The sequence below is a fragment of the Miniopterus schreibersii genome, assembly GCF_964146895.1.
Source record: "Miniopterus schreibersii genome assembly, chromosome: 8".
NCBI classification, from domain to species: domain Eukaryota; kingdom Metazoa; phylum Chordata; class Mammalia; order Chiroptera; family Miniopteridae; genus Miniopterus; species Miniopterus schreibersii.
In genome coordinates, this window is record NC_138109.1 from 59,500,167 (window position 1) to 59,526,698 (window position 26,532).

General features: G+C 34.4%; 1 protein-coding gene across 8 annotated transcripts in view; it reads right to left on the reverse strand.

Moving 5' to 3' along the window:
• The window catches only part of EVI5 (ecotropic viral integration site 5), a 197,761-nt gene that overhangs the window by 43,569 nt on the left and 127,660 nt on the right, over positions 1 to 26,532 (reverse strand). For all 8 annotated transcript variants that reach the window (XM_081144976.1, XM_081144979.1, XM_081144975.1 and 5 more), the window contains 5 exons: positions 24,844 to 24,978; positions 22,300 to 22,440; positions 20,833 to 20,991; positions 13,361 to 13,507; positions 4,511 to 4,606 (listed from right to left, as the gene is read on the reverse strand). In XM_081144976.1, the coding sequence (XP_081001102.1) occupies positions 4,511 to 4,606; positions 13,361 to 13,507; positions 20,833 to 20,991; positions 22,300 to 22,440; positions 24,844 to 24,978 (678 nt within the window). The remainder of the gene's footprint in view (positions 1 to 4,510; positions 4,607 to 13,360; positions 13,508 to 20,832; positions 20,992 to 22,299; positions 22,441 to 24,843; positions 24,979 to 26,532) is intronic.

Below are 26,532 nucleotides of genomic sequence, written 5' to 3' on the forward strand. Positions count from 1 at the left end.
TTGACTAAGAATAACCCAAAATGTATTATTCTTAGAATTGAAAAATGAGTTTCAGGTTTTAACAAAAGCTCTATTTATGGATATTAATCTGCATGTAATAAGTAAATAAATGAGTAAAAGTTGAATCATTAAGATGTTTACTGAAGACATATTTACTAAGTGTATTAACAGTAAGCTAGCCAAGAAGAACTCAGAAAGCAGAAATATCTCAAAAGCAGAGGACTAGGGGGCACAGAAAAATACAGTAATTTATGAAGATGTAGCAGTGTGCAGAATGGCACAGAATTTTGAAACAATGTAAAAATTTTGAAAAGACAGTGTATGTGTGTAGGGGTTGGGGAGGAAGGATGGGGAGATAATGGAGAGAGGTGAAGCTAGAAACACAGGCTGTGCAATAATAAAAAGAAGCATTTTTATGCTGGGAGCTTTGATGTGATTTGGTAGGTAAAAGGCAGTAAATAAAAGTTTTTATGTTTTAGAAAGATAATTCTGGTAGGTTTGTGGAAGAGCTAAGGGTAGAGAAAAGAAAACTATAGGAAGTTAATTGACAGTTGTTGGGGGGCACATGAATTAAGGGAATGGGACTACAGAAAGACTAAGGAAGATTTTTAAAATGTTTCTGAAATCATTAAAATTACCTTTGATGTATGCCCTGTCCAGTGTGACTCAGTTGGTTGGGAGTCGTCCTGTGCACCAGGAGGATGCCAGTTCAGTTCCCGGTCAGGGCCTATGCCCAGGTTGTGGGCTTGATCCCCAGTACGGGGCGTGTAAGAGGCAGTGGATGGATGTTTCTCTCTCACATCAATGTCTCTCTCTCTCTCTCTCTCTCTCTGTCTCTCCCTTTCCTCTCTCTAAATCAATAAACACATCCTCAGGTGAAGAGTAAAAAAAAAGGGTTTTCTTCTTCTCTATGAGCAACAGGAGGGCTCCGAGCACTTTAAAAAGAAGAAATTATTTGAAGGCAAATCTACTATAGTAGGTGAGGAGGTAAAGTGTTGGTAGAAATGTTAACTAGCGCAAGCCCTTGGTAAAATAATTGAGTATTACCAGGTAAAGCTGAAAGTTTACACACTCTGTATCAGCCCTGGTATACATGGTAGAGGGTAAGAAAAGTGTAAGTGAAATTCCTACTAGGTTGAATAATTCAGTAATATATGATATCACTGACCAAGACTTGAGATACAAGAAAAGAAAAAAATTTGGTTGGAATAGGAACACATTTGATTTTAAATATGGTGAATGTGAAGTGTCTACAATTTCCAGGTGGAGCTGTCTACTGTCCATTAAAACTACTGGCCTATTCATCAAAAGACACAATAAATTTAAAAACAACAACAACAACAAAAGACAAGTGGCAGAGTGAGAGTAGAAATTTGCAAAACACAACATCAATAAAGAACTACACATCCATAAGAAGGACAACCCAATAGAAAAATATACATAAAAGACTTTAACAGGCACTTGACAAAAGAGGAAATCCAAATGGCCAAATTCATTAGTATCAGGTCAATGGAAATTAAAACCAAGATGAAATGTCACTGGCAGAAATCAAAACATCTGACACTACCAAGTGTTGAGGGATGACATGGAAAAACAAGAGCTTTCATATGGAGCTGTTGGGAGTTTAATATGGTGCACTTTAGGAAGTAAAGTTGAAGATTTGCATGGTCTCTGACCCAGCCATTCCCCAACTTAGAATACATGCTGGAGGAACTCGTGTACAGGTGATCAGTATAGTGCAGAAGATTGTTCATCATCGCAGCATTGTACATAACAGTCCCAATCTAGAAAGTCCCAAATGGCCACTAATATTACAATGGATACTTTGTGATGTATTCATAAAATGGAACATGTACAACAAAAATGATAAATTTTATTAAAATAATGTGGAACAAGAAAAGAAGAGACAAAAAATATTTAATATGACTATACAAAATTCAGAAACAGGGAAGACTAAACTGTGTGGATCAGAGATGCATATAAAGATGATACAACTATAAGGAGTTTTATGATAATCACCATACATTTTAGGATTACCATACAATTCAGGATAAGGAAGTAGGGTGTGATTGGATAGTGGATTCCAGGGTATAGGCAATACTCTTTATAGTGGTCATATGGGTAATTTTTTTTATATATAGATTTTGCTTTATGAACTTCTCTGTATATTGTATTAATAATTTTTTTTAAAAGGTTTAAAAATTACTGGTTAAGGAAAACATGGTAGGGCTGGAGATATATTAGGATTCACTTGTAAAGAGGACTCCTGAAGTCATGTGAGACTTTTTGTTTGAATTCAATTTTTAAAACACCCAAAAACTTGAATTTTCAGAAGTATACAAAGATTCAAAACTCATAGAGAAGATTGAAAACAACAGTTTAAAAAGAATGAAGTCAAAAGTGAGTGGTATTAGGAAAGCCAAGGGAGGAGAGAATGTAAAGAGTATGAAAGGTCGCCTGGCCGGGTGTGGCTCAGCGGTTGAGCATCGACCTAGGATCCAGGTGATTGGGTTCGATTCCTGGTCAGGGCACATGCCCGGGTTGTGGGCTCTTTCCCCAGTTGGGGGCATGCAGGAGGCAGCTGATCAATGACTCTCTCATCATTGATGTTTCTATCTCTCTCTCTCCCTCTCCTTTCCTCTCTCTGAAATCAATAAAAATAAAAAATAAAATTAAAAAAAAAGAGTATGAGAGGTCAACAATGACAAATGAGATAAGTTCAAGCAAGACAAATACTGAAAAAATACCAAAGAATTTGGCAATTAGGAGTCCAGTGATCACTTAATCAAGTGCCACTTGATGCTAACATACTGCTATTGATAGTAAAAATCTCATGCATCTTCTCTTATATTTTTCAAAAATGACATGTTCTATTTGATTTTAAACAAAACATGCATTATACCAAGTTCTTCATTTTAGTATTTCAGAATCAACAAAAAGTGATTTAAATCTTGCTATTTTGTGACAGATGTATAAAAATTTTTATAATTTTCTTGATGTTAGAAAAGTACACATTACATTAAACTAGAATTGTGTATAATAGCATGATTTAAATAGCTGATTACAAATATATTATGTCAAGTTTTTCTGAATATGTGCTACTTTATGGGGAATATTATCAACAGAACATAAAGGACACTTTTTTATAAACTTATACAAATCATGTGTTGTGACTACTTTTGACCCAGATCAAAAGATGAGGTTATAGTATGTCTTAGAAATTAACTGAATTTTAATTGAAATTTAAGGACAAAAGGATTTTCAGGTGGAGAGAAAATTCTAGATATTGCAAAGAAAACTGTACTTATGGCTTGGAACAGAAGTAACAAAAGACTGTGAAAGAAGTAAGATTTTAAACATAATACTTTGTCCATATTGGAAAAGTATTACCTAATATTGCTGCATAATAAGAAATAGAACATAAGAAGTGACAAAACAAGTTTATTTTTAAAACTTTGAATTTTCTTTTGAAAATAGCTTTGACACTATAGAAATGTAATAAATTATCATTCAAAATGGACTTGGAGCACAGGCAACAAAGGAAAAAACACATAAGTTGGACTTCAAAAAAAAAACAAAAACTTTTCTACATCAAAGGGAAATAAGAGAGCAAAAAGGCAACCGATGAAATGGGAGAAAATGTTTGTAAACCATATATCTGATAAGGGATTGACACTGAGAATATACTATAAGGAACTTCTGAAACATAAGAACAACCTCATTAAAAAATGGGCAAAGACCTGAACAGACATTTCTCTAAAGATGACATACAAAAGGCAAATAAACACATGATAGGTGCTCAATATTACTAATCATTAAGGAAATGTGAATTAAAACCACAATGAGATATCAGGTACACCCATTAGGATGGCTATTATTGAAAAAAGGAAACAAAATAAGTGTTGGTGAGGATGTGAAGAGATCGAGACACTTGTGCATTACTGGTGGGTATGTAAAATGCTGCAGCTGCAGCTGCTGTGAAAAACAGTTTATCAATTTCTCAAAAAATTAAACACAACCTGCCACACGTTCCAGCAATTCCACTTATGGATATATACTCCAAAGAAATGAAAGCAGGCACTCAGATATTTGTACACCACACTCATAGCAGCATTATTCACAATAGCCAAAAGGTGGAAGCAACCCAAATGTCTATCAATGGATAAATGGATAAATAAAATGTGGCACACACATACAATGGAGTATTATTCAGCCTTTAAAGGAAGGAAATTCTGACACATATTACAAAGAGTTTCAGTTTTGCAAGATGAAAAGAGTTTTGGAGATTGGTTGTACAACAGTGTGAACATACTTAATGTCAAAAAACTATACACTTTAAAATGTGTTATGTGTATTTTACCACAATAAAAAGAATGGACTTGGAAATGAGTCAGTGTTGAAAACAGAATCACGGTCATTTTCAGGATGAAGATGTTAGTCAGCGTTCAGGTGCAGAGGGAAGAGGAACTTACATTATTCTTATGTGTATTTTATTATTTTCATATGGTACCTGTATTTCAAGCTCAGCAATGTGCTGCTGTAGTTCAGCCACAGCAGCTATGCTATCTGCTTCCCGGAGTCTCACAGCCATCACTTCTTCCTTGTTCTAGGGTGGCAAAAAAACCCAAATCAATATTAAACCACATAATACATCAAACTAATGATAAATAATAATAAAACAGAACGCTGTAACCTGTCTCAAAATTTAGAAAATAACAAGCCCATTAAATGAGAAAAAAGCTATTATCTCCTAAACTTGATATGAAATGAAGAATATATAGAATTCCATCTTTCAATATTAAGAAATATCATTCATATAAATATTGCTCAAAATTCAATTAAAATTAACTTAATTGAACATGAATACTAACAAAGTATGTTAACTAGGTAATATTTTAAAAATTATGTTAATAAATATTTACATTATACTACAAAGGATAATAAAAATTACATTATATCACAATTTGGCATAATATTTATCCCACCACCTCAAAATTTCACCAAGGAAAAACTCTAAAACCATATTCTACAATATCAGTGCTAAATAATACAGATCCCAAAACAACAAAATATGAAGAAAATATGGCAGAGAAAAAGGGTATGCAAAAATATTTTGCTCCTCCATTAATTTCTGTTGAAATTCACCAATCAGTATCAAAAATGTGTAGCGGGTGATATAACATTGACAGTACTATAATATCAAAAATTTAAAAAACACTAAACTTAGAAAAGTACAATATAATTAAGTTTTTAAATAAAAATTTGTATTTATTCTTGCCCTGGCCGGTGTGGCTCAGTTGGTTGGAATGTCGACCTGTGCACCGAAGGGTCTTGGGTTCAATCCCTCATAGGGTGCATGCAGGAGGAAATAGATCGAAGTTTTTCTCTCTCTCTCTCTCCCCTCCTTCCTCCCTCCCTCTCTCAAATCAATTTAAAATATATATCCTCAGGTGAGTATTTAAAAAATAATAATAAACATTTATAGTTATTCTTGTAACTCAGATATGATATTGGTACTTTAAGCAAATGCTGCTTTAAATATTTTGTAAATTTGCATATGGCCAGAACAGGTAGTCTCTGTACCCAATGCTGTGCTGATAAATGTTTAACAACCAGCTCTGAGGTAGGGGCACTCACTGTGTGCGTGTGCATGCGTGCACGCAAGCGTTCATGTGCATTTATCTGTGCATCTGTACAGATAAAGGCTTATGTGTTTATACATAAGTTTATTATATATTTTAATATGAAATGCTATAAAGGATATATAGTACAATACACTCAGATAATAAGATACTCAATACTCATTACTATAAATTCTATATAGTCAATATATTCTCACAGAATGCTTTCACTTATTTTTGCCCCTCTTGTATCCATAAGCCACCTATAATTGAAACTGAGGAATGAGCGAAGTTTTGATATGAACGCTGGCTAAGTGTGTGTGTGTGTGTGTGTGTGTGTGTGCGTGTGTGTATATATATATATTTTTTTTTAAGTCTTTGATGAGAGAGTCACTGATTGGCCACCTCCTGCACGCTCCCTACTGGGGACCGAGCCGGCAACCCAGGAATGTGCCCCGACCAGGAATTGAACCGTGGTCCCCTGGATCCTAGGTTGATGCTCAACCACTGAACCACGCCGGCTGGGCTGGCTAAGTATTTTTATGTTAGAGAGAAGATGAGAGTGAAATGAAGATGATGTTAGAATTTTATTCATTTGTTAATGAGCAAGCTTTTTGCTGATTCTGGTAATAGTAATTAAATACAAGAAAATGTCCTTAATATTTTGTGTCATTCACAATGTAAAGGCTGAAGATACAACAAACTTTTAAGCTTTAATCTGCATTATTAGTCTAGAACAGGAGTCAAAAACTTTTCCTTTAAAGGGTCAGACAGTAAACATTTTAGATCTGAGGGCCATACAGTCTATCACAACTATTCTATCTCCCACTGAACTGTAAAAATGAATAAGGCTATTCCAATAAAACTTTACAGTAAATTCTCCATTTTGTAGGCCTCAATTTAACAGACTTTGGATTTAATGGACAAAATTTCCACATGTCATATGTGAAAATTAACACCCTGTTAATTTTAAAATGCTTTAAACCAAGATTTGCCTATAATTAAATTAACAGGTTATTTTATTTTGTTATTAATTCACTGTTATTTTTAATAAATTTTAGCGAATTGACTATATGTTGGAAAAAACACAGTAGTAATTTCACAGACATAAATATTACAGGTGTACAACAACAGTCTACATATTTAAATCCAAGAGTGACAGTTCCTAAACAATGTTCCATAAATGATTAGCACATGATTACACAGTAATTGGTTCTGTTGTAGTGTGGCGTGACTTTCTGCAGCAGTTTTAGCCCATGCTGGGCAATGTTCTCACGTGCACTAAGCCACACCCCAGCCGTGTGCATTTGTTTACTTTTGATGACTGGTGAATGCATGTATTTACTAGACCTATTTAGTATAAACTTATAGTAATACATATAGAAAACTTTTCTGTGAAATCAAATTTTCATACATACTTTATTTTAATTACACAAATGTGTCTACATAAGTAAAAACAGGTAAACTAATTTGTAAATTTTTTAACATATGCATTTGGAAAACCTACTTTGTTATATAATGGACTTTCAGCTTTAATGGACACCCCCTTGCCCAAATTAGTCAGTTATATCGAGGTTTTACAGTATTTACAAAAGCAGGCAGCCAGACAGATTTGGGCTATGGGCTATAGTTTGCTAACTCCTGGTCTAGATAACCAACAAAACAATAAATCAAGCCCTGAGATGTAGCCTGCCAATTTATATGGTGTAAATACTTCTACTGTGACTCCTTTAAAGCTGCCAACATAATATGACTGAAACAGGGTTGGGAAGAAATGTGCAGTAGCACACTACTGTATGGTATTTCCACCATATAGCTATAAGAGGTATAAATAACCTTAAAAGCATGGATAATAGTAAAGTGCAAAATAATTAGGAAATAATGAAGTTTGAGTGTTTATTACCTTTGTTCTACCATAATTTGTTTTTGTTAAATAAAAATTTTAATATGGCTGTTTAACAAACGTGTCACAAAATTCTTTAAAATTTAACAGTTGGTTCTTGCAAGTCTTTACTAGTTGGCTCCAGCACACCAATGCCTATGTTTAATAACATTCAAATCTGGTCTTGTCACTCCTTTATTTTAAACACTTTAATGGCACTCCACACATCTTGAGATAATGTTCCAGGTCCTTATACTGGTGTCCAGGCTCTACATGACTGGACTACGCATTTACTGCTCTAGCTTCATATCTTACCAGTATTCTTCACCACCCACCTCTCTCCAGCTAGACTGAACTTCTTTTAGTTCAAACGACATGTTTCTTTTCACACATGCTATTCCCTTTGCCTAGTGAATTTTGTTGCCTTTCCTTGACTAACTCCTACATATCCTTAAGGTCTCAGCTTAATCATTTCCTTAGTTGGCCTTCCTTGAATCATGACTCTTATACTACACTCCCATTCTAGTGTCCTATATGCCTCCTCAACCATAGCACTATTCATACTAAATTGTGATTGTGTGTTTACTTGTTTATATCCTTTACTAAGAGAAAGCCCTTTGAGAACAGTGATCTCTCCAACAGCCAGCTCCACCTTGCAACATGTGAGTGAGCCACCTAAAACACCTTATCTTCTTGATTCAGTTAAACCTTCATATGGCTGCAGCCTCATGAGAGACTAAAGCAGAACCACTTAGCTAAGCTGCTCCTGAATTTCTGACCCACAGAAACTCTGAGATATTGGTGCGTATTGCCCTTTCAAGCCAAGTTTTAGAGGTAATTTGTTAAATACCAATAGATAACTAATACATTTATACTCTACTAATTTTAGTTAACCTTATATAAGAAATAGATCAATCAAGCATAAAAACAAAAATTTAGGCATCAATTTCTCCTAATCTCCCTCTCTCCAATCTACTTAATCACCAAGTTTTATTGTTCTCTAGAAAAGTAGATCTTAAATTGATCTATTTCTCTTTAGTTTAACTGCCAATTCCTAAGCCCAAGCTAGCACTTCTGTCCTATACTATTACCTGATGATCTTATAACAAATCTCTTTCCAACCCTACCTCAAACCCATTTCCACACAGTGACATGTGGTTCTTTTAAAAAATAATTACAGTAATTGTTACAAGCAATATCCCCTAATAAATGTTAAAACTAGTTGCTGAAACTTTAAGGATATATGCATAGCTTCAAAATAGTTCCCTACAAATATTTAATTACTGTGGGGGTTTTAACATATGTCCACAAATTCTTTGATACTCCTTCCTTCAGGAGGTGTAGCTTAATGCTCCTGCCCCAGGTTGGACCATGGACTAGGCTTACTAACTTGCTTGTAATGAACAGATTCTGAGAGGAAATACCTTTGTAGTGGAGCAGGGTGTCAGACACCAACTTAATCAAATGACCAAGGTTAACAACAGCACTAGATGTAATAATATCAATACAACATGCCCCCTGATACGATGTGCTTAGAAGGACACTTTATCTCTGTATTCTATCCTAAAATACTTCGGTCTAAAGCATGAGCAAACATCACAGAGTCCCAAATTGAGAAATAGTCTACAAAATACCTGACCAGTGTTCTTCACTAGTCAATGTAATAAAAGACAAGAAACACTGAGAAACTGTCACAGATCAGAGGAGACTGAGACATGATGGGAAAATCTGAATAAAGCCTATACCATGGTATGTAAGATGCTAACATCAGGAGGAGCTGATTAAAGGGTATATGGGAATCCTCTGTACTATCTTTGCCACTTTTCTTTAAACATAAAATTATCTCAAAATCTAAAGTAAAAAAAATCTGAAGCAAATATAGTAAAACAGAAAAAAGTATCATATGTTGCTTTCCTAATTAAAACCTTTCATTGGCCTCCCACAAACCTTAAGAGTAAAACCCAAACTCATTACCATGGGCTACAAAAATTTACACGGTAAGAAACAGAGTCCCAGCCTACCTCCCTGGCTTTATCTCACTAAGCTTTTCATTATGTACAAGACTCAGCAACCAAGTCCTTCTCTGCTTTTGAACCCTGTGACCCTTTTCATGCACGGATCTTCCCCTGGGTCTTCATAAGGCTGATTCTTTCTTCCTCTTTCAGTCCCAACTCTGATACTACCTTCTGGCACTGCATCTTTATTTTATTTTTTAAATATCTTTATTGATTTCAGAGAGAGGAAGGGAGAGGGAGACAGAGAGAAACATCAATAATGAGAAAGTCATTGATCAGCTGCCTCTTGCACACCCCCGACTGGGGATCGGGCCCACAACCCTGGCACATGCCGACTGGGAATTGAACCACGATCTCCTGGATCCTAGGTTGATGCTCAACTGCTGAGCCACGCGGGCTGGGCCTGGCACTGCATCTTAATTACCACTGCCCCTTAACTCCCAGTCCACAGTATACCATTAATAATGCTCTTACCCATTTCACTTATTATCTCACTAAGCATTATGCCCACCTTCTTCACTACCAACTCCTCAGTGCCTGTCAGAGTAACTGACAAATAGAAACCACCCAAATATCTGATGAATACACAAGTAAATGACATCATTCTTTGAAGTTTCATAATCCCAACTCTATTTGAGAATCACTGTCCTAGAGGATGTAAATTACTTCTACTTAAAAAGATTTGCCTACACACTTGGTAAGTAACATGAGGAGGGAAAGGTACTAGAACGCCCTGCTGGTCAAAGTACAAAATGGTGCAACCCTTTAAAAAAAAAAGAAAATTGCCCAGCTGGGCATGGCTCAGCTCAGCGGTTGAGCATCGACCTAGGATCCAGGCGATCGGGGTTCGATTCCCGGTCAGGGCACATGCCTGGGTTGCAGGCTCAATCAATGACTCTCTCATCATTGATGTTTCTATCTCTCTCTCTCCCTCTCCTTTCCTCTCTCTGAAATCAATAAAGATATATTTTAAAAAAAACAACAAACAAAACAAAATGGTGCAACCCTCAGAAGGGTAATTTGACAAAATCTATGAAAAGTACCCACTGACTAAACAATAACATTTACAGGAATTTATCCGATAAGGATGTGTAGATATATTTCTGTACATCTGAAATTATGTACATTGCAAGATTATTCACTATACTCCGTTTATAGCAGCACAACACTGGGAACAACCCATGTGCCCATCAATGAGGGCCCAGTTAAGTATACTACAGTACATCCATGAAAGGAAAACAGTGTACCTTAGAAACTAATGAGAAGACTCTTCAAGGACTGATATTTAAAGTTCTACAAAACATATGACCAAACAAAAGCAAAAAGCAGAACATACAGTATGCTAACTTTTATGTAAAAATAAGTGAGGAAAAGAAAAATTACATACTTTTTACTTGTTAGTATTTGCCTAAAAGAAACTCTAAAAGGACATATCAAAAAATAATAAAAGCATTACCTGGGAAGAAATAAAAGAAGAGGTAGGGTCAGGAAGAGAATGAGACAGAAAGGAACAGGGGTGTTATATTAGTATTATAATCACAGTAAAATATGTTGAATGACTTTCCTCACTTAACATTATTTATTTCACAATTTTACAAGTTTGTGCATAAATTAATATATGTTTTCTCATGTATATATACAAAAAAATCTAAAATCTTTCTATAATCTTCACATTTTGATTTATATAGAAAATCCCAAAATCTCATTACTAAAAACTCTGGGACCAGGTATGTTATGAAATTTCAGATTTTTTAGATTTTAAAAAAGTAATACCATGTATAAACCATACATTAGTCTTATCCATGGGAACTGGGGCAGCATCCATAATGAAACAGTATACTCAATGCTCAACACAATGAAGCAGTGAAGTATAAATACCCACACCAACTGGGATAAATAAAAATGATAAATGGCCATATTTCAATTCAAATCAGGTTGTGATTCCAAATGAATCTGTGTAAAATTTATTTAAAAAAACCTTTGGATTTTACAGTGTTTGGGATTTTCATAGTGGGGATCACAGACTTGCACTATTTTATCTGTAATTGGGAACATTCAACTTCAGTTACAGAGGGAAAATATCAATATCAAAACAGTATCCTGACATTTTAAATAAATGAAAAATAAAATAAACTTTAATAATTGCTAATCAAGAAATAATAAACTATAATCATATAAAACTAAATGAAAGTTAATCAGATTTATATAATTGAAGGACTGGCTTCCTTGAAAGTTAGGTTTGTTCCTGAATTGTTCCAATATAACAAGGTAAAATACAAACAATCAGAATGTACTAGGAGCTAAAGTGACAACACACTAGTCATTCTTGAAATCAGCAAGAGCCATTATAAAAGATTAAATAAATCAATATACAGCTTAAACACAGGGGAGATATCACAGTCAGCATCTGTAACATACTTCACAGAGGTATTAATGAACAAATAAAAATTTTTTGAATCTCAAGACAATTCTTAAAATTCTCTAAAATTCTGAACCTGAGCCCATTGCTTAGATAAATTCAAAGAAAACAACTATTTTCATCAGCAAAACTCCCCAAATATTTATTTCCAAAGAACACCACCTTACTTTGACTAAAAGGTGGTAAGGCATTTGAGAAGCAATATTAAATCCAATAACAGTGTAATCAACACGTCTTAAGGAAAACTTACACAAATAATGGAAAAGATTACATTAGTTCTTTGTTAAAAATAAGTCAGCACCGATAATATAGCATAATAAAAACTCAATCAGATATTTGTATAACATATCAAATTCATATAAGCTCATGCTACATCATTTTATTTCTAAATTAGTCTAGTCATATCCCTCAAGAGGGACTCCTCTTAAATTAGTACAAATTTCAGTACTGCCTACAGATTTCTGTCAGTGTAAATTGTAACAGCCATGCATATTAATTAGGATGTAATTTCATCTCTGGATTTCAGTGACACTGATAAACCACTCAAGCTTCACTCTTGGTTTTTAATGACACCAGAACAAGTTGATGGAATTACAGCTTTATATGTGCCATTGAAAGTCTTATTTCTTATCATAGAATAATAGGGCTGGAATCTTTAAAGGGCATCATTCCTACTATCTTACTTTGGAAAGATGGATGTCTAGTTTATTTTTAAAATCCCATAACTTGTCCTTAGTAATCCATTCTAATGCTCAGACCACAGTCATCTCTCTAGTTATTTCACACACACCCTTCTCCTCCACCCCATTCCCCATCTCCTCTCTTTCACCACTGCTATACTGTAAACTTATTTCAAGAAAAAATATATTTGCATTCAAATACTTTTTTATGCTTTATGAATCCAAACACTTCACACAAAAGAGAAAAAAAACTTACTAAAATAATAATGAGAAATGTACACAGTTTTCCCAACCCACTGGCACACACACACTTCTTTGCTCTCTACTCTATCCAGAAAACATGTCAATATTCACTGCCCACTAATAAGGTACCTATCAAAGTTGCCTAAACTCTCTAAATTACCTATCTTTTCAGTTGAGACCTTAAAAGCTTTGGTTTTAAAGGGCTACAGGTCAAAAGAAAAACTGTAAAGAGATACCAGTTTTAACCCCTTAGTTAACTTAATTTCATGCATTGGCATTTAACCAAGTGTTTGAAAATGAGGTTTCCTGCCTAAAATCCACCCCAAAGCAGGATGCCCTAACCTGGAAAGCAATCACCAAAGGAAGTTCAGGAAAATCGGGAAATAAAACTAGCTTCTTCTGGTTTTATTTGGTTTTAAGATAATGTAATCAATGATGAGATAAAACAAAAAAAGGATTTTTATATTGACAAAAACAAACTAGCTACTTGATATACTTACCTTGCATTCAATCTCTGCTTGTTTACGCTTTGCTTCACTTAATTGAGTAAGTAGTCCTTTGTTCTGCCCAGAGAGATACTGCACCTTCTCCTGTAGACTGATTACCTCCTGTTCTGCTCTTCGAAGATGGTTACTATTGATCTGGTTCTAATAATAAAAAATATAAATACTCAGATTATATAGATAAAAGCCCTGAAAAAACTTACAAATTTCTACCTGCCCATTTCATGCTTATACAATATTATAAAAAAAGTTGGTATTATTAAAGGTCAATTTTATTCAACAAATACTTAAAATTTTTTTTAAAGATTCATAAAACTGCTTTAAGAATCAAGTAATCTAAATGAATACATAAGGTCCATATTAGAAACTCCTATTATAGCTCAGTTTGCCATTATATAATAAATACCTATAAACTCTAAGGATGATCACACAGAACCTGAAGGTACTGCGTTAATTTCTGACACAGTGTTACAAAGCGGGTACAGAAAGAGGATGATCTTAGCTCTTCTGTCCTGTTCTCAAAAGAAAGCACAGGCTGACTGAAGGTGCCATCACTGGACTGTAAACCTGATGTCACAAAATGTGTCATGTGCATGTTTACATTCCTCCAATGCACAAAAAAGTCTATTTTTATGGAGCATGATTTTGAATTCTGGCTTACTATTTGGTGACTACATTAACTAGTTAATATCTCTGCATCTCCACTTCTTCATTTGAAAAATGTATATAGCCCAGCCAGTGTGGCTTGGGGTTGGGCGTCGACCCATGCACCAAGAGGTGGATGGTTCGATTCCAGGTCAGGGTACATGCCCAGTTTCAGGCTCAATCCCCAGTACGGGGTTTGCAGGAGGCATCTGATTGATGTCTCACTCTCACATCAATGTTTCTCTCTTTCCCTCTCCCTTCCTCTATCTCTAAAATCAATAAAACCATATTTTAAAAAAGAAAAATGTATATAAAAATACTACTGCCCTGGCCACTGTGGCTCGGTTGGAGCATCATTCCGTACACCCTAAGGTGGTGGGTTCAATTCCCAGAGGCAACCATCAATATTTCTCTTACATTGGTGTTTGTTTCTCTTTCTCTCTCTCTCTCTCCCCCCTAAAATTAATTTTTAAAGAGTTTAAAAAAATACTACCTATTTCTCATTTGGTTGTCTTCAGAATTAAATGAAATAATACATGTAAGAACTTAATATATAGTAAGAACTCAATAAACACCTGCTGCTTAGTGTATTATAATTATAGGACATGCTAAAACAAACAAACACATAGACCTTGAATCAACTGATGAGATAATTTTTCCATTCAGGCTTAACCAAGCCTGAATTTTCTCAACCTCAAATTATTTTATCAGGGCCCTGAAAGAAACAATAGGAATTTTCATAATCAAAGAAAAGTAAAATCTGGCTCCTCATTTAACAGTTCCTCAATTATCTAATCCCATCATATTTCTGGTATTGGCGTAGATATTACCTCTTGATTTAAAGGCTGTGTTGTAAGAATTATATGAGAAAAGTTTATGAAGAGTGTCACACAATGCCTGAAATTTAGCAGATACTTAATAAATGCTTAGTTGTTACTCTCATTATACCTATTCTACCTCTCTGAAAACAACCCTGCCTCCAGTTTTAATAAAAAAAATCTGAATCATCTATATAGATTTAAGTTCCAAAACTTTCTACCACTTCAAGTTTCTTCATCTTCATTTTTACTCATCTTTCTAACTCACACAAGAAATGCCTCCTTTCTAAGACCGGCCTCTATATAACTCTCATTTTCAACGAATGCTGTCTGTCTACAAAATTGTAGTAAACTCTTAGTATTGTATTCAAAATGTTCCACGGGAGCTCTTTCTACTGCCTTACCTTCTACCATTAAAACAAATAACTATACTTCAGAGGGCCATACCTTCCAAGATAAGCTGCAAAGAATTCTCACAGATAAAACTCCTCCCTGTACCTGATTACCATACCATGATCCAAAATTATAAAACATTCACACATAAAACCCAAAAATTGCTTATATATGAGAAATACAGTAGATAGAAAGAGAACAAGGATAGATTTTTAAGAACTCTAGATGAAAAAATCACAGGGACTTTATATAAAATATTTTATGTTCAAAATTATTAGACATAAAGAGAAAGCAAAACCAAAAGCAAAGCACAAGTCACTGTCAAGAAAATTCGGCAAATTTAAATAACGTACAAATAAACTGCCTACTAGGGGTTGTAGGATAAAATAGAAAAAAAAAGGAGGTGAGAGATGATGGTCTAAGACAGTGATTTTCAATCTTTTTCGTCTCGTGGTACATAAACTAATTACTAAAATTCTGCGGCACACCAGGAAATTCATTTTTTTTGCCAATCTGACAAAAAATAGGTATAATTTTGATTCATTCACACTGGATAGCTATTGTCATGTTGGCTGTTGTCATTTTTTTTATTTGACAATCTAAGGAAAAACCGGTCAGCACCCCTGACTAGATGGTCAGGTACTGCATGTTTTAAAAATTCTTGTGGCTCACTGGCTGAAAATCACTGGTCTAAGAGATGATAATAGTTGAGAAGTTTTTTACAACTGAAAAAGAAAAAAACACGTATAAATACACACAAAGTTCGGAACGCACTACTAGTCTCAGTCCCAAAAAGGACAAATAAATCCTCACCAAGACACAATGTAACAAAGCTTAGAATGTTAAAGGAAAGAAGAGACAAATGAAGGTAAAAGGCTGTAAAGGGGAAAGTGAAATATCTGGCAGACACGTCAACAGGAAAAATACAGTCATGCTTAAAAAAATAAATTTCATCCCACAACAGTATACTCAGCTAAACTATTATATAAGAGTAAGAGAAAGCACATTTATTTTCAGGAAGTGAGGGTTTATAATACATGACTGAAACTGGAAAGAAACTTAAATAAAAGTAAGAATAGAGAGCAAAAAAATTGGCAGATAGGTAGACAAATCCAAAGGAGCACAGACTCCGTAAAACAACAATAACCTCTAGTAATCTGGATGTATAAAAAAGATGTACAATAACAGTAAGATGTAAGATTTGAAGGTGGAACAGCACATGAGGTTCTTCTAAGGCCCTTAATACAGTTTGAATGGAAGATAGAGATAATTACTAACTTTAGACTTTGTTCAGTCAGGTGAGCGTTTTCGATTTTTTCAAGTAATATACACTAACAGAAAATAAAAGAAATTGTGAAAGTCAAACTAGTAGAGAGAAAGAGAAAGAAAAACTAAACTAAACCAATAAAGGGCAATAAAAGAGGAAAGAGCAGAGAAATGGAAGACGTAAAAATTACAAAATAAAACAATTGCAAATATATCATAATAAAGACTTCTGACTTTTGGTCAGGGATGTAGAGGGTCAGAAAAAGTGCTGCACCCACCCTTTCAATTAAAAAAAGAGAAAAAAGCCAGTCAAACTCTAAGTTCATGACTTTTGCTGAACCCAGAGAAGTGAGGTCAGAAGGTAACCAACTAGCCCCAAATCTAAGGGGAGACAAGTGCAGAAGCAACCAGGAGCTGTTAAGCATACTTCAGCTAGAATAAATATCAAATTGGTGGAGGCCAAGTGTGAGCTGCTAGAGAGTGCTCAGCCCAAGGGGGCAGCAGAGTTCACAACTTCGTCTTCATGGGCCCCAGCAGGTATACACAGAAAAGGCTGATGTTTGGAGTCTTGAGAAAGAGAGGCCAAAGGTACAGGCCTGAGGTAGGGGAGGGGAATAGCAGCCAATATAAGAGCGGCACTAACTCTTGCTTGCCTCTTCTAGGGAATAAAAGGCTTAATCTGCTTGGAACACTAATCTCCTTGGGGCTAGGGAAACCTTTGTATCTGAGGAAGGAGCAGGACTGTATTTTGATCTAGGACTATAGCTAGGGATAGGGAAGGAGCACTAAGAAGGCCAAATACCCCAGATTCAGGGACAGTGCAGCCTAAGACTAAGGCTTTATCAGAACAACAGGGCAGAGGTGTTTTCTGCCCCCAACTTCCTGTCACAGGTAACAGTGGAATACTGCTGGAGACAGACCCACTCTGAAGTGCTGTGAAAAGGGAAGACACAGAGAAAACTCTTTTGCAAACCAGCCCCCAATCTAAAAATAAGATATTGTTAGAGGAATTTGAAGCCTGTGGTGTAATGAGGGTAACCACAGAAACAACAAACCTCAAACCCAGCCCAACTCCTGACTATATTAACTTAAATCCCCCACATTAAAGTCCTAACAGAAGGAAAGATGTGCGCATATCCAGGCATAAAAACTATTTACCTTAGTCTACTGTCCTACACAAGATATCCAGTTTTAAACAGAAAAAATTACAAAGCATAGGAAAAGGTAAGAAAAAAAAAACACTACCAAGAGACAAAGCAATCAGCAGAATCAGCCTTATATATGACACAGATTTTAAAGTTATCTGACAGGGAATTTAAAATAACTGTGATTAATATGCTAAAGGCTCTAAAGGAAAGGTGACAAACATGCAAGATCAGATAGGTAATATCAGCAGGGAAATGAAAACTATAAGAATCAAAGAGAAGTGCTAGAAATTATAAACACAGTAACAGATGTGAAGAATGCCATTAATGGCTCATCAGACAACTCACAAAGAGGAGGAAAGAATCTGTGAACTTAATAAGAAACAAACACAGAGAGAAAAAACAAGGGGGAGAAAAAGAACAGAGCATCCAAGAGTTGCTGGACATCAAACAATCTAATACACGTGTAACTGAAATCCCAAAAGAAGATAGTATAAAACAGAAGAAATACTTGGAGAAATAATGACCCAGAATTTTCCACATTTTATGTCAGATACAAATCCACAGGTCCAAGAAGCTCAAAGAAAAAACAAAGCAAAAAACATTCAACTCATATTTCCCAAACAGACTGTCCATTTCATCTAATTTCAAATTTATCATTTAAAGTTGTTCTGAGAGTTTTTAAAAAGAGCATTTTAACTGGAGCTATACATAGTGAACAAAAGTGGGTTTACAGTTATATTGGAAAATAATACAATTAATAATAATACAAGAATAAACTGTGTTTTGCATACTAAGAACTGTATTTATGGCCCTTCTCTATTTCTAATAGTGTTTGTGTCTTTATTTACTTGAAGTCTTGCAGAAGTTTGCTATATTTTACCAAACCAGACTCAAGAAAACACAGAAAACCTGAAAAGATCTGTAATCCTTCAACAACTAGGATCAACAGTTACTATACTCACAAAACAAGACTGTTTAAAAAGTAAGTTCTAGCAAATATTAAAGTAATAGGTAATGACAATCTTACATAAAATTCCTGAGAAGAGAAAAAGATGAAATACAACCCAACTCATTTACCTTGGGACAGAAATCAAGAGTCTCCCCAAAAAGGAAAATATAGTATAATCTAATTTATGTGCAAAAATCTAAAACATTAAAAACCTTAATCCAGCAATGGGAATGTGTTGTATATGTCTCTGTGTAAATGTTCTGTCACAAACTTGTTTGCCTTTTAGCACTTAAATAACAGTATCTCAATGTAATTGGTTTGCTTTACAATCCTATATATTTTATTTTATGCATTAAAAAACATTATTTTGAGAGGGGTCCATAGGCTTCAGACTGAAAAAGGGGTTCATGGCACACACAAAAAATAAAAAACTCTGTATTAAAGAAACTCTTAGAGATATACACAAGGAAACATGTGCAAGAATGTTCAGAGAAGCATTGTTTGTAATGGCAAACTTGGTACAATAAACTAAGATATACTCACTAGGTGGACTTTTCTAAAAGTCATTAAAAATGAAGGAATGGGAGCCAAATGTATCAACGGGACATATGTCCCGTGGGTGCTGGATACATGAGTGTTTGATATAAAACTCTTTGAATGGCTAATATAGCTTTACTATTACACCACACTGTTTTTATTTCTTTTTCTCATTTTGCAATGTGAAAATTTCATGGATCATTTCCAGTCAAGCACTGACACTTAGGAACTATTCCTCTTCCAGCAAAAGTCATCCAAAATCACACTCGTTAGGCACAATTCAAAATACAAAGTCCTTAGAGAGCTTTCTCCCAAACTACCTAGTTGAAACTGATTTTCCTCCCCTATTCTCCATAGCAACTTCTATCTAACTCTCTAATTACCATATTTCTGATTACATATTTTTCCAGTTGCATTAAGATATAATTGAAATACAGCACTGTTTAAGTCTAGAGTGTATAGCATAATGACCTGACTTACATATGAAGTGATTACCACAATATTTCATTAACATCCATCACTGCAGATAGTAACTTATAGTAAATAGAGTCTGTGAATGCCTCTTCCTCAAGTGTAAGTTCTCCGCAGGCTGCACAGTACTTTGTATTCACAAGCTCTCAAAACTGCATTTGCTGAATTTGACTCACTGACCTACGCCCACTCTGAAGTAAATCCCGAACATGACTTAAAAGCTGTGTTTGTATCTTCAATCTCTATACTGAGATAAAATTTTATTATAAATATAAAACTTCCCATTATAAAAGCTAGATTTCTACTTTTCATAATCATACTGTTATTTTTAATTACTACAATGAAAAATACAAGAAAATAACTTTGAACCAAGTAAAACAAAATATATTTAAAGGATTTACATACTCATGTTATGTTCAAGTTGGAATGACTGCTTTTTACACGTAGGTATACAGAATGACACGAGTTAACTATGCCCCCTACTGACTGAATAAGCATTTGAAAACGAAGTAACAGAGAGAATAGAGAATATGGTCCACACAAATGCACCACATAAAGACCACATGTACCTTTACAATACAAATGGATTTCATAAAAAGGAACTTTCAGATCTGAAATACACTTAAGGTAGAGTTTATTAGAGAAAGGGGGACTTGAGAAGAAAGAAGTATAACTCTGGAAGTGACTGCTCAGAATTACCACATTACACAACTTTAGGAAACAGTATTCACCTTATATTCTATATTAGTGGTCCTCAACCAGGGAATTTTGCCAAGGACATTTGGCAATGTGTGGAGACACTTTTGGTCATTATAACATGGGGTGGGGGATGGGGAGGCACTCAGTGCTACTGGCATCTAGTGGGTAGAAGACAGGGATGCTACTAAACATCCTAAAATGCACAACACAGTCCCCACAATAAAGACTTATCTGGTCCAAAATGTTAATACTGTTGAGGTTGAGAAATTTTGCTGTACATGAATATTCCCTCTCAAGTTGGGTAAAAAGGCAACAAAGTCAAATGGAGTATTATGACTTGCTTAGACTTTGATGAATGGGTCAAAGACATTAAATCTCTGATATCAAAGAACACAATTTTAGCCCTTTTTATTTGAGCTACAAAAATTGTAGTACAGTTTCATATGTCCACCTTTTAGCTCTATTTGAGGGATGATACAATCTGCGCATAAACTTTTGATCTTCTAATGATATTTTTTAAACTTACTGGGTTTTCCATCATACCTGTGTTTCCATTTCCATCATCCTCTGTTTTATTTCTCTTATTTCTGCCTGTGTTTCTGCTTCTCTAAGTCGAATGGTCATCAATTCATCTTGTAACTCATTCACAGCATTTTTCTTAGGTGGGTCTTTCCATCTCCCAGTAGTACGAGCTAAGTGGCGCTAAAACACAAAAAATTATATTGCAACAAATATTCCCAGTATCGGAAAAAAAGGTAACTTTACTAAGCAATTATTTCAGATCCAGTACTATGTTAAGCACTTTATACACGTTATTTTATTTATTCCCCCCAAAATCTAAAAAGTTAGGCACTATTATCTTTATTACACAGGTATGAAAATGGAAATTGTGATTAAATAACTTCAGAAAGGTCACAACGCAGATCTCACTGCCAATAAATTGGAGATTTGGGGAAACTCAGATATAGTTCAATTTTTTTACATTGTGAATTAATTATTGTAAACAATACAATCTTTACCCTAATTTTTAATGAGATTTTCACATTATTTTTAATGAAATCCCAAGAAAAGGAAAAAAATGGGTCTATTCATGAATAAGAAAGCAATATTAGAAGTTAGGAGCAGTGTTCTCAAAATACCCAGGGTGAAGGTACAGGTCTGTTTGCTTTTAATATCCAGTTTATTGCTGTCTGATACTTTGAAGGAAAAAAAACCCCACGACAATGTCAAGGACTAATTTCAGTCTTTGCTAGATGTATCAACTACCCCAAATTCAAACCAAGTTCACTATTCTGAAACACTGTGCAGTTTCTATTTTCTTCCCTCTCTCCCTTCTATCTTATAGATTCTGGTTTTTTGTTCCTTTGTTCCTTGTCAACAGTTTCCCTCAAATGTTAATACATTTAGTGGCATGTAAGTAGTCAAATGTCTTATTTTGTGAGGTACCAATTTTCAAAAGAAGTTACAAATTTATATTGGTGTCAGTCTTCTACTATTACATACTGAAAAATGGATTTAATATCAACAGAAGAATGTGTACTATATAAAAGGATTATTTCCTTACAGTTGTTTTTTTTAATCCTCCCCCTAGGAGTGAGGATATTTTTTCCCATTGATTTTTAGGGAGGGGAAGGGAGTGGGGGGAGGGGGAAAAAGAGAGAGAGAGAGAGAAACAGTGATGTGGCACAGACACACTGATTGGCTGCCTCCCACACCCACCCCGACAGCTTTCCTTATAGTATTTTAGAAAAAGTTATATAAATTACAATAAACAACAAAAATATGACTTGATCTCTATTTTATCTTTTATTTGATTGCAAGAGTTAAAAAGGGAGAAACAGTTAAAGGAACTTTCAATTTATAAATGCTCTCAGTTGTGCACAAAATACGGGGTCTTTCATACTTTAAAGTCACATGCCAGTGTTGGTCAACTACTACATCAAACTCACACAAATTGAATATTCAGGTTTTACCCTCCTTTTAAGAAGTACACAAAATATATCGATATACCTGCCAGTGCTCCTCCAAATCTCTGACTTGTTGTCGAAGTTCTTTCAAACCCATAATAGCTTCTGCTTCTCTCAGTTTCACAGCAATGAGTTCTTCCTGAAGCCTTGCAATGTTATTCTCATCAGGAAAGGAGTTGTTTCTCTAAAGCAAGAGGAAATTTAATTGAGATATTTAAATTTAAAGAATAAAATAAAATAAAGCATATAAAATAAGAGCTATTTTGTCCCATATGTAATTATACTTAATTTTATACAATTTTATTGAGATATAATTCACAAACCATAACACTTACCTTTTAATATATACTAGGTCAGTGGTTTTTAAGAGTATTCACAGGATTGTGTATCCATCATCATGATCTAATTTCAAAACATTCTAATTACGCTAAAGAGAAACCCTATACCCATTACCAATCACTCCACATTCCCCACACTCCCCAGCCCTTGGCAACCCCTAATCTACTTTCTGTCTCTATGGATTTGCCTATTCAGGACATTTCATATAAATGGAATCATAAAATATGTGACCTTTTATGATTAGCTTCTTTCCCTTAGCATGTTTTTGAGGTTCATCCCTTTTTGTTGCCAAATAATATTCCATTATATGGATATGCCATATTTCATTTATCCATTCATCAGTTGACAGAAATTTGTGTTTCCACTTTTTTGCTATTATGAATAAGGCTGCTATGACTACTTGTGTAAAAGTTTTTGTGTGGACCTATGTTTTTAATTCTCTTGAGTACATATCAAGGAGCAGAACTGCCAAATCAGATGGCAATTCCATATTTAATTTTTAAGAAACTGTCAAACTTTTCCAAAGCAGCTGTACTGCTTTACATTTCCACTGGAATGTGTGAGGGTAACTACCTAATTTTGAGAACACGGTAAGTCTAACTCTGCTTTCTTTAATAAAATACTAATCAGTGTTACAAAGCAATAGGATTAAAAATGTTTTTCAACATGGCAATAAATTTACTAACCTGTGATTAGGACTCCAAAGGAAGCGTAAACATCATTTACATTTTAAACATTTATGGACAACAATAGTCTAAAATCTGTTTTGTTGTATTTTCTCAGCATGTCACTTTGGAAAGGGGCGTAAAATCTCTGTACATCAGTCACTATGTCAGTAGTCACAAAATTAATACCAAGGTGATCTAAATATTTGTTTCAAGGGTACAAGATTTAGATTACTCTCCTACCATACTGAAAGACCTACCTTAGGATATAGGGCAGTAGCCCTGTATTAAACTGCTCTGGGGAGTCACCAAGAGATCCTAAATTAGGCGCACCGTAAAAGCTCCTTAGGTAAACTGAGGTACTGAGACTAACTTGAATCTATGAAATTTTCTTTTTCTAATGATGGAATCAAGTTATTCTCGCCAACTACATATTTTTATGATGAACTTTATTTTCTCTATTGAAAACCAGAAATTTGCTGCATATGCATAAAAAGAGAACCCTGCATGAAAAAATTAACCATAGGAAGCATCAAACCTTCAATTTCCTTTTTACTCTACACCATGAATACCAACAAAGCTCCTTAAGAAATCAATTTTTAAATTGGACTCAAGGACATTTCTTACTACCAAAAATTCAAAACAGAGAAGTCCAGATTCTTATCTAAGTTGTGGAGCCCAGGATACTCCTAAGTTAAGAGACCAAATATTCTGTTAGGCACTTTTCACAGCATTCTTGTTGGCCTTTTCCTCAATAAATAGGAGAATAAATTTTCCAAAAATAATATAAAAATAGCAAGCAGATTTATGGCACAGTTATTCCACTACTGACTGTAGTTATATCCTGCTCTATTTCATTAAGAAACAGTTAAGTACTTGAGTCTGTCATGTCTGTTATTTATGAGCCTTTGATTCAATAGCTAGATATTACCTGGGATGAAAGGAACAACTCAACATAGAGCCCAAGCCATCAATGATTTTATAGATGAGAAAACAGAGTTTGTTATCTAGAACACAGACTCTCAAGTCTGAGGGTTATAAGAAACTTAAAGTGTTTCTATTTCCACTACCTGGCTAACCCTTCAAGTTCTTTAATGACTTTGAAAAGAGGTAAGTTAGCTTCTGTAGCATACCTCAGGCTAAGGTCTTCCTATATATCCTGAGGTGGCTTATTGTAGCTTACACTCAGATGAAATTTTTCCTGAAATGTTTATGTATTAGTCATATCCAACTTCTTACAGAAAAGATATTATAATATTTGAGGACAACAGTTAATTTCTATCCCCTAAGTTTCTCTTCTCCAACATTTAAATATTATTCATATCAAAATTATCCTGCTTTCCTCTAAAAGAACTCTATCTAATCTCCATTTTTAGCCTTAAATATGAGGCTCGAGTTGTATGGCAACAACAAAAAATAACTGGGAATCTTATTTTTTTCCCTTTCCTCTCTCAGTAACTAATATGTAAGGTTTCCAAGATGTAAAACCACCAAGTCCAATTTAACTGCTCAATAAGTACTTAACAAATATCTACCACATGTCCCCTCTAATTTGGGAGTAATAGCATTTATATTGGTCTCACCTTCTCCATGTCCAGGACTTTATCCTGCATCTCCTTTAGTGCACACTGAGACTCGGCTTCACTCAGACGGGCCTGAACCAATTCCTTCTCTAGCTGTAGCACAAAATCTTCATTGTAGCTGGAACTGCATTTATGCTACAAATTACAGACATATACTGAAATTTCATGAAACATGAATATGTATATACAGCAGAAATAAATGCAATTGCACAGTACAGTTATTAAGGGCAACCAAGTAGTAAAAGTTCCATCTACCCAATATTTTCAGCATATCTCTTCCAATTAACTTTCCAATGAATAAAAAAGTTTGACATCCATAAAGATGGTCACATTATTGGGTGTTGGTAACTAGTTATTACACTTTTCAAGTCCAATTTATACAGAATAAATATCTCTTTTTTATCTTTCTATCCATCCAGATACTAAGAATTTGTTCTGACTCTATAGACCTGCACTCTACAATAGGTGTAGCCATTAGACACATGTGGCTACCGAGCACTTGAAATGTGGCTAGGCCAAATTAAGAAAGTTTTTAAGTGCAAAATACAAACTGGATTTTGAAAATATGAAATACAAAAGACAAAATATTTCATTAGTAATTTTTATATTGATTACCTGTTCAAATAATATTTTTAATACACTGAGTTAAACAAAAAAATCCATTTTATCTGTAATTATTACTATTTTTAATGTGGCATTTTAAATGCATATGTGGCTCACATTATATTGCTATTGGACTGTACTATTATCGACTACAGAAGAAAAGTACACAGTTACTGAAAATTCTATTTTAATCCAATAGAAATAAAAACAAGGGATCCACAATAATGTGAACCATCCTAAATCCCAGCAAAACAAAAATGTATTTTCTCTTAGAAATGTAGATCTCTTTAAAATATGCATGAAAATGATTGCTGAAAGCAGAGAAAAATGCAAATGCTGCATAAACAAACTAACCATGGAAGCACGAAACCTTTCCATTTCCTTTCCTACTCTATAATGTGAACCACAATGCAGCCACTTAAAAAATCCCTTTTTAAACCAGTTTCTATTCAAAAATTATTCTTAAAAAAAGCAGAAACATATCTAATTCACCACCATAAAAGACTTTCTAAAATAAACTATCATTTCACATTTAACTAATGTAGTAAAGAAAAAGTGATAACTCAAAATTTCAAAACAGAGTTACAGAGAACAATCTCCCATTGAACTAGCTTGAGGAAAGAATGGCTCCTTTTAGTCTATAGCACATTAGGAAAAAAACAGATGTCCAACTAAAATTCTATTAAAAACTATAAAGTGCTCAATTAAAACACATGGTATTCCCTTACCCTAGTTATCCAAATAGATGATGTCATTTTTAAAAAATGAACAGTTCACTTATTAAGCAAATGAGGACTTTTTAATTCAATGTATTACACGTTATTTCTCCTGGTAATTTTCTGATACATTTCAATACATGAAGTACATCTGCAACAGGTATCACTTTAGCAAATACTTACCTTACCAAATAGGGGAAAGGCACTCTTGGAATTACCAACCTGTAGGTGCCATACTTTTTGTTTAATGAGATCATAGTTATTTTATGAATATTAGGATTTTTTTGCCCTTAATCTAAAGCCCTAGGAACTGCAATTCAGGTTTGTTTGCCAAGACTCTACATTAGGAGACCCCCAGGAATATATCAAA